Source organism: Oncorhynchus nerka, linkage group LG20 (genome assembly GCF_034236695.1).
Source record: "Oncorhynchus nerka isolate Pitt River linkage group LG20, Oner_Uvic_2.0, whole genome shotgun sequence".
NCBI lineage: Eukaryota > Metazoa > Chordata > Actinopteri > Salmoniformes > Salmonidae > Oncorhynchus > Oncorhynchus nerka.
Window position 1 is genome coordinate 62,241,732 of NC_088415.1, and position 19,828 is coordinate 62,261,559.

The window sequence follows — 19,828 nt, forward strand, 5'->3', positions numbered from 1 at the left end:
GAGCTTGAGAGGATATGCAGAGAAGAATGGGACAAACTCCCCAAATACAGGTGTCGGAAAAGCTGACCACGACTCCATTTTGTTGATCCCTGCCTACAGACAGAAACTAAAACAAGAGGCTCCCACGCTGAGGTCTGTCCAACGCTGGTCCGACCAAGCTGACTCCACACTCCAAGACTGCTTCCATCACGTGGACTGGGATATGTTTCGTATTGCGTCAGATAACAACATTGACGAATACGCTGATTCGGTGTGCGAGTTCATTAGAACGTGCGTTGAAGATGTCGTTCCCATAGCAACGATTAAAACATTCCCTAACCAGAAACCGTGGATTGATGGCAGCATTCGCATGAAACTGAAAGCGCGAACCACTGCTTTTAATCAGGGCAAGGTGTCTGGTAACATGACCGAATACAAACAGTGCAGCTATTCCCTCCGCAAGGCTATCAAACAAGCTAAGCGTCAGTACAGAGACAAAGTAGAATCTCAATTCAAAGGCTCAGACACAAGAGGCATGTGGCAGGGTCTACAGTCAATCACGGACTACAGGAAGAAATCCAGCCCAGTCACGGACCAGGATGTCTTGCTCCCAGGCAGACTAAATAACTTTTTTGCCCGCTTTGAGGACAATACAGTGCCACTGACACAGCCTGCAACGAAAACATGCGGTCTCTCCTTCACTGCAGCCGAGGTGAGTAAGACATTTAAACGTGTTAACCCTCGCAAGGCTGCAGGCCCAGGCGGCATCCCCAGCCGCGCCCTCAGAGCATGCGCAGACCAGCTGGCCGGTGTGTTTACGGACATATTCAATCAATCCCTATACCAGTCTGCTGTTCTCACATGCTTCAAGAGGGCCACCATTGTTCCTGTTCCCAAGAAAGCTAAGGTAACTGAGCTAAACGACTACCGCCCCGTAGCACTCACTTCCGTCATCATGAAGTGCTTTGAGAGACTAGTCAAGGACCGTATCACCTCCACCCTACCTGACACCCTAGACCCACTCCAATTTGCTTACCGCCCAAATAGGTCCACAGACGATGCAATCTCAACCACACTGCACACTGCCCTAACCCATCTGGACAAGAGGAATACCTATGTGAGAATGCTGTTCATCGACTACAGCTCGGCATTCAACACCATAGTACCCTCCAAGCTCGTCATCAAGCTCGAGAACCTGGGTCTCGACCCCGCCCTGTGCAACTGGGTACTGGACTTCCTGACGGGCCGCCCCCAGGTGGTGAGGGTAGGCAACAACATCTCCTCCCCGCTGATCCTCAACACTGGGGCCCCACAAGGGCGCATTCTGAGCCCTCTCCTGTACTCCCTGTTCACCCACGACTGCGTGGCCACGCACACCTCCAACTCAATCATCAAGTTTGCGGACGACACAACAGTGGTAGACTTGATTACCAACAACGACGAGACGGCCTACAGGGAGGAGGTGAGGGCCCTCGGAGTGTGGTGTCAGGAAAATAACCTCACACAATCTGAAATGGTCCACCCACACAGACAGTGGTGAAGAAGATGCAAATGCACCTCTTCAAACTCAGGAGGCTGAAGAAATTCGGCTTGTCACCAAAAGCACTCACAAACTTCTACAGATGCACAATCGAGAGCATCCTGGCGGGCTGTATCACCGCCTGGTACAGCAACTGCTCCGCCCTCAACCGTAAGGCTCTCCAGAGGGTAGTGAGGTCTGCACAACGCATCACCGGGGGCAAACTACCTGCCCTCCAGGACACCTACACCACCCGATGTTACAGGAAGGCCATAAAGATCATCAAGGACATCAACCACCCGAGCCACTGCCTGTTCACCCCGCTATCATCCAGAAGGCGAGGTCAGTACAGGTGCATCAAAGCTGGGACCGAGAGACTGAAAAACAGCTTCTATCTCAAGGCCATCAGACTGTTAAACAGCCACCACTAACATTGAGTGGCTGCTGCCAACACACTGACACTGACTCAACTCCAGCCACTTTAATAATGGGAATTTAAACAATGCTACCTTATATAATGTTACTTACCCTACATTATTCATCTCATATGCATACGTATATACTGTACTCTATATCATCGTCTGCATCCTTATGTAATACATGTATCACTAGCCACTTTAACTATGCCACTGTTTACATACTCATCTCATATGTATATACTGTACTCGATACCATCTACTGTATCTTGCCTATGCTGCTCTGTACCATCACTCATTCATATATCCTTATGTACATATTCTTTATCCCCTTACACTGTGTATAAGACAGTAGTTTAGGAATTGTTAGTTAGATTACTTGTTGGTTATTACTGCATTGTCGGAACTAGAAGCACAAGCATTTCGCTACACTCGCATTAACATCTGCTAACCATGTGTATGTGACAAATAAAATTTGATTTGATTTGATTTGCCAAGCTTGTAGCGGCATACACAAGAAGACTTGAGGCTGTAATCGCTTCAACAAAGTACTGAGTAACGGGTCTGAATACTTATGTAAATGTGCCACTTAAGGTTTTTATTTTTAATACATTTCTAAACATTTCTAAAAAACAGTTTTTGCTTTGTCATTATGGGGTATTGTGTGCATATTGATGTGAGGGAAAAAACGATTTAATCAATTCTAGAATAAGGCTGTAACATAACAAAATGTGGAAAAAGTCAAGGGATCTGAATACTTGCCGAATGCACCATATATATTTACTTTTATCACTTTCTTGCCCACAGGGAAGCTTTGAGGACAATACAGTGCCACTGACACGGCCTGCAACGAAAACATGCGGTCTCTCCTTCACTGCAGCCGAGGTGAGTAAGACATTTAAACGTGTTAACCCTCGCAAGGCTGCAGGCCCAGACGGCATCCCCAGCCGCGCCCTCAGAGCATGCGCAGACCAGCTGGCCGGTGTGTTTACGGACATATTCAATCAATCCCTATACCAGTCTGCTGTTCCCACATGCTTCAAGAGGGCCACCATTGTTCCTGTTCCCAAGAAAGCTAAGGTAACTGAGCTAAACGACTACCGCCCCGTAGCACTCACTTCCGTCATCATGAAGTGCTTTGAGAGACTAGTCAAGGACCATATCACCTCCACCCTACCTGACACCCTAGACCCACTCCAATTTGCTTACCGCCCAAATAGGTCCACAGACGATGCAATCTCAACCACACTGCACACTGCCCTAACCCACCTGGACAAGAGGAATACCTATGTGAGAATGCTGTTCATCGACTACAGCTCGGCATTCAATACCATAGTACCCTCCAAGCTCGTCATCAAGCTCGAGACCCTGGGTCTCGACCCCGCCCTGTGCAACTGGGTACTGGACTTCCTGACGGGCCGCCCACAGGTGGTGAGGGTAGGCAACAACATCTCCTCCCGCTGATCCTCAACACGGGGCCCCACAAGGGTGCGTTCTGAGCCCTCTCCTGTACTCCCTGTTCACCCACGACTGCGTGGCCATGCACGCCTCCAACTCAATCATCAAGTTTGCGGACGACACAACAGTGGTAGGCTTGATTACCAACAACGACGAGACGGCCTACAGGGAGGAGGTGAGGGCCCTCGGAGTGTGGTGTCAGGAAAATAACCTCACACTCAACATCAACAAAACTAAGGAGATGATTGTGGACTTCAGGAAACAGCAGAGGGAACACCCCCCTATCCACATCGATGGATCAGTAGTGGAGAGGGTAGCAAGTTTTAAGTTCCTCGGCATACACATCACAGACAAACTGAATTGGTCCACTCACACTGACAGCGTCGTGAAGAAGGCGCAGCAGCGCCTCTTCAACCTCAGGAGGCTGAAGAAATTCGGCTTGTCACCAAAAGCACTCTGTTTAACAGACTGTTAAACAGCAATCACTAACATTGAGTGGCTGCTGCCAACACACTGTCATGGACACTGACCCAACTCCAGCCACTTTAATAATGGGAATTGATGGGAAATTATGTAAATATATCACTAGCCACTTTAAACAATGCTTCCTTATATAATGTTACCCTACACTATTCATCTCATATGCATATGTATATACTGTACTCTAGATCATCGACTGCATTCTTATGTCACTAGCCACTTTAACTATGCCACTTTGTTTACTTTGTCTACATACTCATCTCATATGTATATACTGTACTCGATACCATCTACTGTATGCTGCTCTGTACCATCACTCATTCATATATCCTTATGTACATATTCCTTATCCCCTTACACTGTGTATAAGACAGTAGTTTTGGAATTGTTAGTTAGATTACTTGTTGGTTATCACTGCATTGTCGGAACTAGAAGCACAAGCATTTCGCTACACTCGCATTAACATCTGCTAACCATGTGTATGTGACAAATAAAATTTGATTTGATTTGATTAGGGAAGGGGTGGTATGAGGAGGGTTTTCTCTAGTCGCCAGGACAGGGGGGCAGGAGGGTGGATGTAAAAGTATCCTTGGTTGATAAGAAACCTTGGCTGTTTAGGAGGTAGAGGGTGTGGGGGCCAGGTGGGTAGATAGTGATGTGGGGGCACACACACACACAAGTCTCTGTGTGACCGTCATTTCTCTGTGTTGTGTATTTCGTAAACAGGATTGAAGTCAATCAATTCCATTTTCTTTTAGGATATTCACTGTGTAATTGGTAGACCGTTTAGTATCCCACCAAAAGGCACATGATTTATTAATGTTGTACAGTAGCACATCTAGTGAGAAGGTGGTTTGAACATACTGTATGTTTTTATGGGTCTGACTGTCAGGTTTTATGAGGTACACAGGAATGTCTGTAGTGTACATTTTCAAGATGTGATTGCAAATCTAGTTCGTACACAATTTCTATACATTTGTTTTCCTCGTTTTGGGTCCCTTTCCTTTTGCTGCATGACATGGGCACTCAGAACAGGAACATAGTGTTCGTCTGGCATTCCCCGTTGCTGACTCGGCATTAAACACTGTATGACCTGCTGCTAAACACATGCTGCTAATCACAATACAGTCCGGTCTTTTGGCTGTTTCCTAACACGGAGAAGAGAACTAGCTGTGTTTCGAGGGAGTTGATTTTGTTCATGTTTTATAACCATTGCCTGGACTGTTCCTACAAGGACTGGTCTGTAAAGTCTACTGCTGTCATGTCATGGAGGAACACATTCTCATACCTAAGCATCTGGGACTTACTGTACAGGCCTTTATTGTACCTAGAGTTTTAAGTTTCAAGTTTTATTGGGTTGAATACGTATTGACTCAAGACATTTCAGCTTTGTAAACATTTCTAAAAACATAATTCCACTTTGACATTATGGGGTATTGTGTGTAGGCCAGTGACAATACAATTCTCTTTAATCCATTTTAAATGCAGGCTGTAACACAACAGCATTTGGAAAAAGTAAAGGGGTGTGAATACTTTCTGAAGGCACTGTATGCACAATCAATAGACCTACCTATAATTAAGCCATTAGGCTACATCTGAACCGCTTCAATGTTCATATCTATTAGGCTTATATCTAAAAGCTCACGCATTTCAATGTAGCCTAACCAATAACCTAAAGGTCAACATATTAGGTCTATGGCAACGTCGCTTAACTTTCTACGTCATGTTTAATTATTTGAATTGTTTCATTTTTTAAATGGTAGATTATCTATAGGCCTACTTGAAGCAATAGAGATCAATAGTAATGGCGTCCCTTTGTACACTAACTCCGCCATGGTTCATTGGTCAAAGCCTATGGGAAAATTGAGTTTTTGTAGGGTTTTTCTATAAACGCCAAAAATAAGGTTTCTGGTAAACACAGGTTTAGGAGATCTTATACGTTTTGTTCTTTGAGATGATCTTCATCAGCTAACCTCACAAAGCATATAAAGGCTCCATAATTCATAAAGGTCATGTTAACTGACTGATATGTCATAGAACAAAATGTATAAGATCTCCTAAGCCTGTGTTAACCTCAGACCTTATTTTCAGCGTTTAAATAAAGGTTCATTCAAATAAATCAAAATCAGCTTTTATCCCAAAACACTATTCTTTTCCCCATTCATTTTCACTATAGGAATGGCTCAACCAAATAATTTTTGATAACTAACCCAAGATAGACCATGGTCTGTTGTTTCCAATGGGAGCAAACTAATCCTAGCATGCAGAACAAGCACGGAGCCGGGCAGAGCAAAGCACAAGCTAGCGTGAGGCTATTGGCACGTCCTAGCATGTATTTCCATATTTCCATTAGGGAACACCTACTCTGTGAAGTGCGTGTGTGCAATAACTCAATTCGCCCTTGCACTCCTCCCAAACAACACCATTTTTACATTTCAGGGCACAGTATGACACAACAAGCATAGCAACAATAACTTCAGGGAAGCAATCAGTCTTCAGGGGAGTCCTGTAATATCATGATTAAACTGAAAACTGAGAAGGCAGAAGTTGTACCAATTTTGAATGTATTTTCTGCCTTCTGGAATGCTATGTTTGCCTTCTCATGCAAAGCGGTTAAACTGGCAATAAGAGTAGAGGAAACTTCACCATCCTCCGCCAATACTTGCTCTTGTTGGCTTACTTTAACCTGGTCAGAGCTGTACCTTACCCACTCTTTGTGGGACCTATAGTAAACAATTATATCACTTTTTCATTATGTACTGTTATGGATACTTGAACACAAATTATATCTTCTACACGACTCCTTATTCAACATGACATGTGTTTTCAGGTTGCCAAGGCAAATTGCAAATATACTTAGCCTAGACGTGTCCTCATAGCCCTAGGACAGCCTCAGAAAATGTATAATCTCCTCATAACATGTAGAGCAGCTTTTTTGATATTAGACCTCAGGCACTCTGTGTCATCCTAACTACATCAACAGTAATAAAGGCAGACACCCTCTCAGCAACTGAACCCAACAGGAGTAAATATACATTTATCAAGTACACATTTACTAAGACTTAATGAATTATGCATGTATTACACATGAATATGCATTACATAAGTAGAAGTATAATGGTGATGTGATGACTGCAATATTGCCTGGTCATGTCAAGGTGCAGCAGACTACTCTACAGTAAAGATACTAGTACTAATATACACTGAGTATACAAACATTAAGAACACCTTCCTAATACTGAGTTTGCAACCCATTTTTCCCTCAAAACAGCCTCAATTCGTCGGGGCATGGACTTTACAAGGTGTCGAAAACGTTCCACAGGGATGCTGGCCCATTTTGACTCCAATGCTTCCCACAGTTGTGTCAAGTTGACTTTTGGGTGGTGGACTATTCCTGATACACACGGGAAACTGTTGAGCGTGAAAAACTAAACAGCGCTGCAGTTCTTGACACACTCAAACCGGTGCGCCTGGCACCTACCACCATACCCAGTTCAAAAGCAATTTAATATTTTGTCTTGACCATTCACCTTCTGAATGGCACACATATACAATCCATGTCTCCATTACCTTAAGGCTTAAAAATCCTTCTTTAAAACGGTCTCCTACACTTCATCTACACTTGATTGGAGTGGATTTAACACGTGACATCAATAAGGGATCATAGCTTTCACCTGTTCTGTCTATGTCACGGAAAGAGCAGGTGTTCTTAATGTTTTGTACACTCAGTGCATATACAGGTAACTGACAAAATAAAGGAAACACCAACCATGGTTTACATCACTTTCATGCTCATCCAAACCATTCAGTGACCACTCGTGCCCTGTAGATAGGGGCATTGTCATCCTATAGGGGCATGGCCATGGTTGCCAAAATAATGGCCTGCACAGCATTTTAATACATGACCCTAAGCATGTTGAGATATACTTTGTTTTCAATATACTTAGTATCCCTCATTTACTCAAGTGTTTCGTTATTTTGGCGGTTAACTGTAGCTCAGAATGACTATTATTTACTGTTATAGCCCCATCCCATAGCCTCCATATAAAGTAATCCTGTATTTTAAAAATGTTTTGTAAAAAAATATGACAATGAAAATATAGTTACAAGTAGCAATGAAAGGGGTTGACAGGATGACAGCACAGACACAATCAGTTGGATAACAAAGCAAGCACTCTATCACGTAGGAACTACAGTATCTTCCGTTATGTGCAGTGAAAACATTACCATGTTTATCTCGCAATGCCACAAGGATGATGCTAGTGAAGTGTAGTCTAATGCTGTAGGTTGGTTTGCATGCATCTTCGCATTGCAACAGGTAATCAATCTTAAAGTCATTACTTAATGTACTGAATTTATATACCCATTCTCGGGTCAATTTGACTAACGTTTATGTTAAGATTGATGAAATATTTTCAGCATTAGTGTAATGCCCGGGGTGTAGTGGAGGAAGGAGTCAGACGCAGGAGACAGAGAGTTCAGAGTAGGCGATTTCTTTATACACTGACCAGGTGAAAACAGACGCCACTCAAAACAAATACCCCAAAACACAGGGCAACTAAACATTATCAAAAACAGCTCACGTACACGAACAACCGTGACATTTATGCGTGTACACATGAAACAATCCCGCACACCCAGCAGGCGGGCAGGCTGGCTAATAAAGCCCAACTAATAACCTAATTGATAACAGGTGTAACTAATAAACAGACAAGGAGGGGGAGGGGGAAAAAATCAGTGGCAGCTAGTAGGCCGGTGACGACGACCGCCGAGCGCCACCCAAACGGGAAGGGGAGCCACCTTCAATGGGAGTCGTGACAATTAGTGTCTTGGTTTGTTACAGTCATCTTTGAATTCTGGGACTTTATTAGATCAAAATGTGTTTTTTTTGGTAAATGATTTAAATCTCAGTTGGTACAGTTCACATCGGTGTTCTAAAATACCTCAATACACTCTCACAGCTGCAATACGCTGACTGCGCAAGCAGCAGGGCTTCCAGTTTCTACAATAAGGGCAACATTATGTGATTAAACAAGTATAGTAATCATGATATTTCACACTGTCCGTCTGCATCGTTTAAATCTAACATTAATTTGCACGAGACAAAGTCCACTTGATCAATAGTTATTGCTATAGTATTGTAGTGGGCAGCAATATTTTACATGTGTATACTGTATGATATTATAAACACCTCACATGCGACTCATAATAAGACGAAGTAATTAGCCTATTAAAATATTTATCCGACTTCATAAAGATGATTTAGAAAGATGCAAGAACACTATTGGGTTAAAGTAATAGGCAAGTAAGGAATGTCTGAGAATGGAATTTTTTAAATACAAGTATTATTTAATTACTTTGTCAAATGAAAGGATTCCCATGCACGACATAAAGCTTAAGTTGCATGGCAATACCGACATTAACAAAGCATTATTCAAATCAAATTTATTTATATAGCCCTTCGTACATCAGCTGATATCTCAAAGTGCTGTACAGAAACCCAGCCTAAAACCCCAAACAGCAAGCAATGCAGGTGTAAAAGCACGGTGGCTAGGAAAAACTCCCTAGAAAGGCCAAAACCTAGGAAGAAACCTATTATTCTAAGCATGATGAGAGAGAAATCATAGCCTGAAAGGCCATGCCCCAAAAGTCCATGGGACTGAGCACGAAAGAAAGAGATCTCACCACAGCAGTTCAGGAACAAAGTAGAGAAAGAACAATGAATCTAAGACCATTTTATAAGCATCTGAGTTGTTTGGATTTTAAATCTGAGTTGTTGATCAATAGTATTACTGTAAAGTTAACCTCCAATCAGATATCAACCCTACATGATGTAACCTCTGCTTCTCAGAGGTGACACAATGGGGGTTGGAGAGATAAAACAGAGAATGCTGAATTCCTAAGACAACACAGAGGAAATTCTTGCATACAGTTGACAAGAAGAAGCACTTTGTGCCAGCCCTACAGTATCCTATTGTGCCACTGGTGCCAATGATATCTAAAGTGCCACCAACTGGTCTTGGGGTGCCTTCTAAGGTTGCGGTGACTTTATATTCACACAACTTCTAAGGACATACACAAGGTTTACACCGGTGTAAAATACTTAAGTAAAAATACTTTAAGTACTACTTTATCTGGGGTATCTGTACTTTACTTTACTATTAATATTTGAAAAACTTTTACTTTTACTTCAGTACATTCCTAAAGAAAATAATGTACTGTTTTGGGGCGGCAGGGTAGCCTAGTGGTTAGAGCGTTGGACTAGTAACCGGAAGGTTGCAAGTTCAAACCCCCGAGCTGACAAGGTACAAATCTGTCGTTCTGCCCCTGAACAGGCAGTTAACCTACTGTTCCCAGGCCGTCATTGAAAATAAGAATTTGTTCTTAACTGACTTGCCTGGTTAAATAAAGGTAAAATATATATATATATATATTTTTTACTCCATTCATTTTCCCTGACACCCAAAAGTACTCATTACATTTCGAATGCTTAGCAGGACAGGAAAATAGTCAAATTCTCGCACTTCTCAAGAGAACATCCCTGGACCTCCCTACTGCCTCTAATCTGACAGACTCACTAAACACAAATGCTTTGTTTGTAAATTATATCTGAGTGTTGGAGTGTGCCCCTGGCTATCCTTAAATAAAGAAAATGGTGCTGTCTGGTTTGCTTAATATAAGGAATGTGAAGTGATTTATACTTTGACTTTAACTTTTGATAATTAAGTATATTTTAGCAATTACATTTACTTTTGACACTTAAGTATATTTAAAACCAAATACTTTTAGACTTTTACTCAAGTAGTATTTTACTGGGTGACTTTTACTTGAGTCATTTTCTATTAAGGTATCTTTACTTTTACTCAGGTATGACAATTTGATACATTTTCCACCACTAGGTTTACATACCAAGTTTCATGGCCCCATGTCCATCTGTTCAGTTCTTATAGCCCTGGTGTGATATGGTGCCATCTAGTGGTGTAGAGTGGACAACTTTGAATGCAGCAACTTATCATTGTCAAATTCATTAGAGACTAATTCATTGGAGTCAATCTGAGTTATGGTTCGTGAGAAGAACATTTTAAAAGTATTCTTAGCATAAGCATATGCGCTAACGTGCATCTATAAGTACAGTCCAGCCATATTTGAATGCAGCAACATTTGTTTCTCAACTCCATTAAAAGACTGAAGTACTGGGTATTTTAATAATGTATACAGTTTAGGTTTTTGCTCAATCTGATTGGGTGGGCCTAGCTCCCCACCCATTCCTACACCCCTGAAGAGATGTGCCAAGTGCCTACATACCGAATTGGTGTTATTTGGACTGGTTCATGAGAAGACGTTTTCAAAGGTTTTCAAAAATGTCCAAGATGGAGGAAAATCAATCCTAACAGACCTTATGGCTCGAGGCAAATTTGTTCAGCATGAGGAAAGACACCTACAAACAAAGTGTCAAGTCTCTAGTTCAAAGGCGGCAGCAGATATGAGGGTTTAAGTGAGACCATTTATAACAGTGTTACACATAGGCCAATTGGTGCCATTCTTCTTGACCACGTTACTCATGGCCTCTAGTTTCACCAATGTGAAGCTAGCCACAATAGTGGAATTTGCTGTTTGTCTTCAAATTAAAAGTCACATATCAAAAGTTATGCAAATGGCTACATATAGTAGAGTAATGCTAGTCAAAGTCCCACAATATGAGCCATGATGCTAATATGTGTGTAATCTTCACTGTTGTGTTCTGTGGGTGTCACTGAGAAGACTGATACCCAATTTATCCACAATTCATAGGTAAGGCTGTACAGTGCAATGTGAATGTCCAATACACATAGTAAGTTGATACGCTTAATGTGTCTCATTTCACAGTGGTTTCAGAGTCCCACAATATGAGCTATGATGCTAATATTTGTGTAATCTCTTCACAGTTGTGTTCTGTGGGTGTCATTGATACCCCATTTCATTGATCCACAAGCCATAGATAAAGCTGTACTGAGTAATATTGTCACACCCTGATCTGTTTCACCTGTCTTTGTGATTGTCTCCACCCATCTCCAGGTGTCACCTGTTTTCCCCATTAGCACCTGGGTATTTATTCCTGTGTTCTCTGTTTGTCTGTTGCCAGTTTGTCTTGTCAAGTCAACCAGCGTGTGTTCTGTGCTCCTGTTTTTTCCTTATCTCTGATTTTCTAATCCTCCCATTTGGACCCTTGCTTGCCCTGACTCTGAGCCCGCCTGCCTGACCATTCTGACTGCCCTGACCTCGAGCCTGCCTGCCACTCTGTACCTCCTGGACTCTGACCTGGTTTATGATCTTTTGCCTGTCCCCGACCTGCCTCTTGCCTGCCCCTTGGATTATAATACATATCAGAGACAAACCATTTGCCTCCCGTGTCTACAGCTGGGTCTCGCCCCGTATCATATAAATATCAATGTCAATATGCACAATAGGCTGACTGGGGAAGTGATATCCCACAGTCAAAGTGCCGCAATGAGAACTACTATGCTAATATTTGTGTAAACTCTTCAGTTGTGTTCTGTGGGTATCAATGAGTATACTGATACCCCATTTCATTGATCCACAATCCATAGGTAAGACCGTACAATGAATGCAATTCTGAAGTCTAATACATCCACAGTGCGATTTCAACTGATTTCTACAAATTAACTAATAATTGTGTTTTATTGAATTTATATAACAACATTCCAACCGTGTTTAGCATGATCTAATGCAAATATGGCATGATTCCACTATTTGTTACCATTTGCATTGCTTTCAATTAGGGGCTTTTATTTTGAAGGTGAACCGCACATTCCAGGTGGACGCTATGTGGGCACGCCTGGTACCCAAAATTGATGTCGCACAGCGAGAGTTGAATGGGGACGACTGGATTCGGTTCAGTCAGTCTTGATAATGAGCCTTCCCCAGCCTCCTTTTTTTTCTCCTTTTTTAATAAAATGTATTTTTATGATTAACAAACAAATATCAACAAACAAAATAGGAATAGTCACAAAGAACAAGCATACATACAAACTATTTACATTGCCAGGAATCCCCAGCTAGTTAGTTCCTGGTTGTGGCTAGAAACATCTAGCCTGGCTAATGATGAGCAACCCAATATACCAGCCTGGTCTCACTAGATGTAACGTAGTAAAGATATCTCCATGACACTCATTAGTAGATATGTTACATGTGGTATGGTTACTGAAGATACATTGTTACTTAAGCCAAAAACTAAAAGATGGTGGTTGGTAGGGGTGACGTATAACTCGAATGTCTAGCAACCCAAATGTTGCCTGTTCAAATCTCATCACAGACAATTTTAGCTAGTTAGAAACTTTTCAACTACTTGCTCCTTTTTAGCTACTTTGCAACTACTTAGCATGTTAGCTAACCCTTCCCCTTACCTTAACCTTTTCACATGTCAGTTCCAAATATCTCTAACGGTCACCCCAGCGTGAGTTGTTTTATTCACGTGATGTCAGAATGCACTCACTGTTCCAAAATGTGATTGTTACACAACAGGACAGTTAATTAGCATGCAGCACGTGTTATCTATAGGCTATGTTGTACTAACTTGTACATTTCTAATTATTATTATTTTCTAACAGTTTTAATTGAGGTGTGTTCTGTCTCCTCATTGATTCACATTGAAGTAGGCCATTTCAGTGTTGAGAACAATTTATGTTTGAGGCTTTACTGAGCCGGACACTCTTCCAGGAGAGCTCAAGCACTAATTCCAGTGTTTCCGCAGATAAAGTATGCAGACATTTGCGCAGTCTTGCACGAACTGGCACATTTTCTGGCTGGCTCTTGCAATTGCCTTCATTGTTTTCCTTACAAATAATAACTTTGGACATGTGTGCGTTCCTATCAAAGTAAGTGCCTTATTTTCTGTATATCGTGTTGTTGTTTCTATTGTAGCATATGTATGTATGTATGGAGCATAATGTATTTACAGTTTTATTAACATGTTTTTAAGTACTGGTGTCAAATAATGCATTCTGATTATTGCATAGACTGTAATGGACACCTATGATGTGTGTAAAATATTTTTTTGAAGGTTGTACTGATTACAATGAGCTAATGCTAAGCTATTTGCCAGCCATGTGTGGCACCAACTTTGTTGACATTATACAATGCATTCTGGGTGTCAGGTACCAACAAACGGGTGTGATCATTCTGCAGTGGTCCCTGCAGCGTACACTCAAACCGGTGTGATTAGAATGCTTATTGCAATGTAACAGTATAGCTTCCGTCCCTCTCCTCGCCTCAAACCAGGGACCCTCTGCACACATAGACAACAGTCACCCTCGAAGCATCTTTACCCATTGCTCCACAAAAGCCATGGCCCTTGCAGAGCAAGGGAAACAACTACTTCAAGGTCTCAGAGCAAGTGACATCACCGATTGAAACGCTATTAGCGCGCACCCCGTTAACTAGCTAGCCATTTCACACTAGGACAAATGTAGCCTACATTTTCCGGTTTGGATGAGAATTGTGTTATGCTGTTGCTACTTCTGTGAATGTCTGAACATTGATTCCAAAAATAAACTGGTCACATTCAGGACATAGGGACATAAGTGTGTGCAAAATGTTTGTGAAAAATGTGTGTTGCCAGCTCAAATGCTGTCAATCAAAACTGGATGGTCTAAATAAGCATTCTAATCACACCTGTTTGGGTATATGCTGCAGGGAGCACTGTAGAATGATCACACCCTTTTGTTGGTACGTGTGAAAAGGTTAACTCTTTTAGCTAACCCTAACAGCAACCCTTCAACCTAACCTTACCCCTAACTCCTAGCCTAGCTAACGTTAGCCACCTAGTTAGAATTCGTAACATATCATACGTTTGGCAAATATGTACCATATTGTACATTTTGAAAATTCGTAACATATAATACGAATTGTCATTTGTAACATATCATACGAAATGAGTGATGGACATCCACAAATTAATATATACCTTACGAAAAGTAACCTATCATACTCAAACCTGTCTCGAATTTACTTACAGAATAATACGAAATGTACAGAGACCAGGTTGCAACACAACACTTGGTTATTAACACCTTTTGTTTCGTTATGTTAGCTAATTGGCCTTTCATGGTGACGTCCAGATTCCAGATGGTGTCCAATATTCTCTCTCCCCTCGCCCATCGACTTTTAATTAAGCCATGCTGTTGTTGTTGATAGCTAGCCAGCATAAACTAGCTAGCTAGGAAGGTCTCATCAGGACTACTGACTGAACCCATTCGTCTCCAATTGACTCTCAGCTGCGCGACAACGTCGTCAATTTGGGCAGGCGAAGCTGTGTAGCCTCGTCTCTCTCCAAATTCTATTGTGGCTAGCTTCACATAGGTTCTAGTTTCTGTTCGCCAAATTAGAAAAACAGGTCCCACTTTATGCTTCAGTTATTTGACCATGTCAAGCAAAAAAATATGAAATCAGAGATAGTAGCCGAATAGTACAGCACAACTGAATGAAAAACACTCATCATAAAAAAAATATTTAAAAAACACTCATCATTCACTTGCCCATACATGACTTGCGTAAACTCATCCATGGAATCAGGAAGTAATAATTGGCAGCAGTTCACTCATGAGAAACTTATATTTACCGAGGCTCTGGAAGCTTCTGTTTTGTATCGGCAAATAACTAGACTATAGGCTATTAGACAAAAGTTACGCACTGGAAAATACAATATCCGTGTACCGGAGCCTATCTTTTGGTTTAAATATTTTTAGTGTGCCATTTTAATCTAATTTTAATTTTTAAGTACCCGGAAGACTTGAATTTGACACTTTAGGTAGGGTGACTAGGATGGATGTTCCTCACCTGACAGAAGATGAAATGGCCGATATAAAAAAGGAAGTAAGTGGCCTATTTGTATGACTGTCAATTCAACTGTTAGTGAATTGGTTTTACAATAATTATTTACCATAAAGTTATTCACTTAAAATGTTGAATTGCGCATAATAAAGAAGTGAAAGTAACCAATTTATGCCGCACCCTCTATAGGCTACCCCATTTTCACAGAAGCTTATGTGTGTATGTATAGTGTAAATAAAATTCTTCCTTCTCGTATTATACCTAACATGTTAGAGCCGATTTGGACATATTTGTATAAAAGACAGAACATACAGAGCTCCATGTACATTTGTGTAAATATATTAAATATGAATGTATATGATGAAATATTATGCTCATTCATTGTACTGTGGAAAAATTTTGCAAGGAGTCCTTGCTAAATGCGGGAGAGGTATAGTTTTTTGACCATACAGACATTACAAACAGGTCACATTATGTATTTTCCATGTCAAGTAATATCTGATTTAAGTTGATTGGATTATCTTTTTTGTTGTTGTTAGATATTAGAAGAATAAACCTTTTTGTTGCACCATATCCCTGGATCTCATTGAATGTTTTAGCCATTTGGAAACTTAGAGTGTGGACTGTATGCGTACGAAACAACCCCTCTTCAGGCTAGGGCAGTGGCTATGGTAAAGAGAAAAGGAAGCCACTACATAACCCATTAATATTAATGATTAACAAAGGCATGTCCATACTCTAATAATTATTTTCCCACACATGTTTACCTGTCCTTCAGTGCATTTACAGTATAGCCATCAGTAGTCAGTCCTCTGGTCACACACACTTGATAAAACATATATCAATTAATACTGGCCCTATATAACATACAGATGGTCGAGAAAGCATCCTTCAACACCCCACAGTTTCCATCTTGCTGTTCTCTGTCTAGGTCCTGACGAGGCTGCGGCCGTACCTTTGTGAAAAGATCCGGGCTGACCGTCATTTTGACTACCTGCGCTCGCGGAAGATCCTGACGCGAGACGACACAGAGGAGATCAGCTGCAGGATCACGCAGACCAAGAAAACAGGCTTGCTCCTGGACTACCTGGCTGAGAACCCTCGGGGGCTGGATGCCCTGATCGAGTCCATCCAACAAGGACGTACGCTCAACTTCCTGATTACCAAGATCACTGATGAAGTGCAGAAGGTGAAGAACGAGAAGATAGAATCTCTCAGAGGTACGTTGTGTGTGTGTTCAAGTGTTGTTTTTTATTTGTATTATTTAATAGAGGAGGTTCGGTGAACCACACTTGAGTGACGAGTAACCTTGCCTGAGACCTGACGATGTGTGTTAGCTCCCCGAGCTAATAGGCTTTAGCTCAGTGGTCTTTCACTGTCTTAGTACCATTATCATGACCATCTCCCATTGGCCCTCTACAGCAGGGGCATCCAGTTCCACCTCGGGCTTCCTGCCAACTCAGGACACATCCGGGGTCAATAAAGACCTCTCCAAGACACTGTCATATGAGTCCAACCTGGCATCCACCATGTTATACAACGGAGAAGGGAGCCCATCCACCTCTGACGCCCTAAGGTTCCTCAACCAGCCTGCTGCCTCCAGCCATGGGAAGGACGTGTTGTCATCCATGCGAGGGGGTAGCATGGCTGTGTCTTCATCCCAGGTCTCTTCCACACTGCCCAGGCCTGGAGACCCAGGGGCTCCCCCCCTACCGCAGGAATTGCTGCTACTGCCAGAGGCCTCATCTAACATGGACGCTGGACCACACAGGAGCACGGCGATCAGCGGAGGGGATGTCAACTTCCAGCCCCTGAGGTCACGCTCCACACCCACTTTCATGTCATACAGGGACCCTTCACCTCAGCCCCCACCAAAATCTTAATGAGACCCCCCCCCCCCCCCGCCCTGGACTACTTCCCAGCATTACTCATAACAAACATTCACTCTTCAAATGTGTTGTTCGTATCAGTGTATGCGTTTTATCAATGGTTTTAGTTGAGTGTTACTTTAATCAAATATCAACTTGTAAAGTATGTTCCATGCCTTACATTATACACTGGGTCAACCCAAAAGCTGGACAAACCTGTTTTGGGTTCAATATGAAATAAGTAAGTGCTTACTAATGATGCCTCAATCATAAGCTGTACCCTCATGAATTTTACTCTGCTTCTATCAAGTCCTCATTCGTAAAATGCCCCTTCCTTACGCATAGAGAGTTGGGTTGAGACATACAGTGCCTTCAGAAAGTATTCATACCCCTTGACTTATTGTGGTACAGCCTGAATTCAAAATACATTAAATCAAATAAAAATCTTGCCTGTTTACACACAATACCCCACAATGACAGTTTTTGCAAATTTATTGAAAATTAAATATAGAAATATTCCATTTACATAATTATTCACACCCCCGAGTCAATACTTTATAGAAGCACCTTTGGCAGTGATTACAGCTGTGAGTCTTTCTGGGTAAGTCTCTAAGAGCTTTCCACACTTGGATTGTGCAACATTTGGCCATTAATGTTTTCAGAATTCTTCGAGCTCTGTCAAATTTGTTGTTGATCTTTGCTAGACTTACCATTTTCAGTTTTGCCCTAGATTTGCAAGTAGATTTAAGTCTAAACTGTAACTCTGCCAGTCAGGAACTTTCACTCTCTTCTTGGTAACCAGGTTTAACTATAGGATTTGCCTGTGCTTAGCTACATTCTGTTTATTGTCCTTAACGAATAACGAGTCCTTAACAATTACAAGCATACCCATAACATGCAGCCACCACTCTGCTTGAAAATTTGGAGAGTGGCACTCAGTAATGTGTTGTATTGGATTTGACCCAAACATAACACTTTGTGTTCTGGACAAAAAGTTAATTGCTTTGCCACATTTTTCTGTGCCTTGTTGCAAACAGGATGCATGTTTTGGAATTTATGTATTCTGTCAATTATATTAATATTGTGGAGTAACTACAATGTTGATCCATCCCCAGTTTTCTCCTATCACAGTCATTAAACTCATGGTGCAGTTTCTTTCCTCTCCGGCAACTGTTAGGAAGGATGCCTGTATCTTTGTAGTGACTGGGTGTATTGATATACCATACAAAGTGTAATTATGCTGAAAGTGATATTCAATGTCTGTTTTTTTTACCCATCTGTCAGTAGGTGTCCTTCTTTGCGAGGCATTGGAAAACCTCCCTGCTCTTTGTGGTTTACATTTTTTACATTTCAGTAGATGCTCTTAGCCATAGCGACTTACAGTATTTTGTGCTTACATTGTTTTTTTTGTGTTTTTTTTGGGGGGGGGTCATACTGGTCCCTTATGGGAATCGAACCCCACAACCTCGACTGAGGGACCTTACAGAGAATTGTATGTGTTTGGTACAGTCATTCAAGTCATGAGGTAGTCATTCAAAAATCATGTTAAGCACTATTATTTCACACAGAGTCCATGCAACTTATTATGCAATTTTTACTCCTGAATTTATTTAGGCGTGCCATAATAAAGGGGTTTAATACTTATTGACTCAAGACATTTCATCTTTTCATTTTTAATACATTTGTAAACATTTCGAAAACACTGACATTATGGGGTCAGCGGTGGCCCGTTCTTGTAGGTTCATGCTCTACAACATCCGCAGAGTACGACCCTGCCTCACACAGGAAGCAGCGCAGGTCCTAATCCAGGCACTTGTCATCTCCCGTCTGGATTACTGCAACTCGCTGTTGGCTGGGCTCCCTGCCTGTGCCATTAAACCCCTATAACTCATCCAGAACGCCGCAGCCCGTCTGGTGTTCAACCTTCCCAAGTTCTCTCACGTCACCCCGCTCCTCCGCTCTCTCCACTGGCTTCCAGTTGAAGCTCGCATCCGCTACGAGACCATGGTGCTTGCCTACGGAGCTGTGAGGGGAACGGCACCTCAGTACCTCCAGGCTCTGATCAGGCCCTACACCCAAACAAGGGCACTGCGTTCATCCACCTCTGGCCTGCTCGCCTCCCTACCACTGAGGAAGTACAGTTCCTGCGCAGCCCAGTCAAAACTGTTCGCTGCTCTGGCCCCCCAATGGTGGAACAAACTCCCTCACGACGCCAGGACAGCGGAGTCAATCACCACCTTCCGGAGACACCTGAAACCCCACCTCTTTCAGGAATACCT

The 19,828-nt window shown here is 42.1% G+C and overlaps 1 protein-coding gene across 1 annotated transcript; it reads left to right on the plus strand.

The window, feature by feature from the left end:
• The first annotated feature begins 15,193 nt into the window (after positions 1–15,193).
• Positions 15,194–19,193, plus strand: LOC115101756 (B-cell lymphoma/leukemia 10-like). Its single transcript, XM_029621220.2, has 3 exons — positions 15,194–15,723; positions 16,613–16,901; positions 17,104–19,193. Exons 1-3 carry the CDS (start codon positions 15,673–15,675, stop codon positions 17,562–17,564), a joined length of 801 nt encoding a protein of 266 aa, XP_029477080.2. The 5' UTR covers positions 15,194–15,672; the 3' UTR covers positions 17,565–19,193.
• Positions 19,194–19,828: the final 635 nt, after the last annotated feature.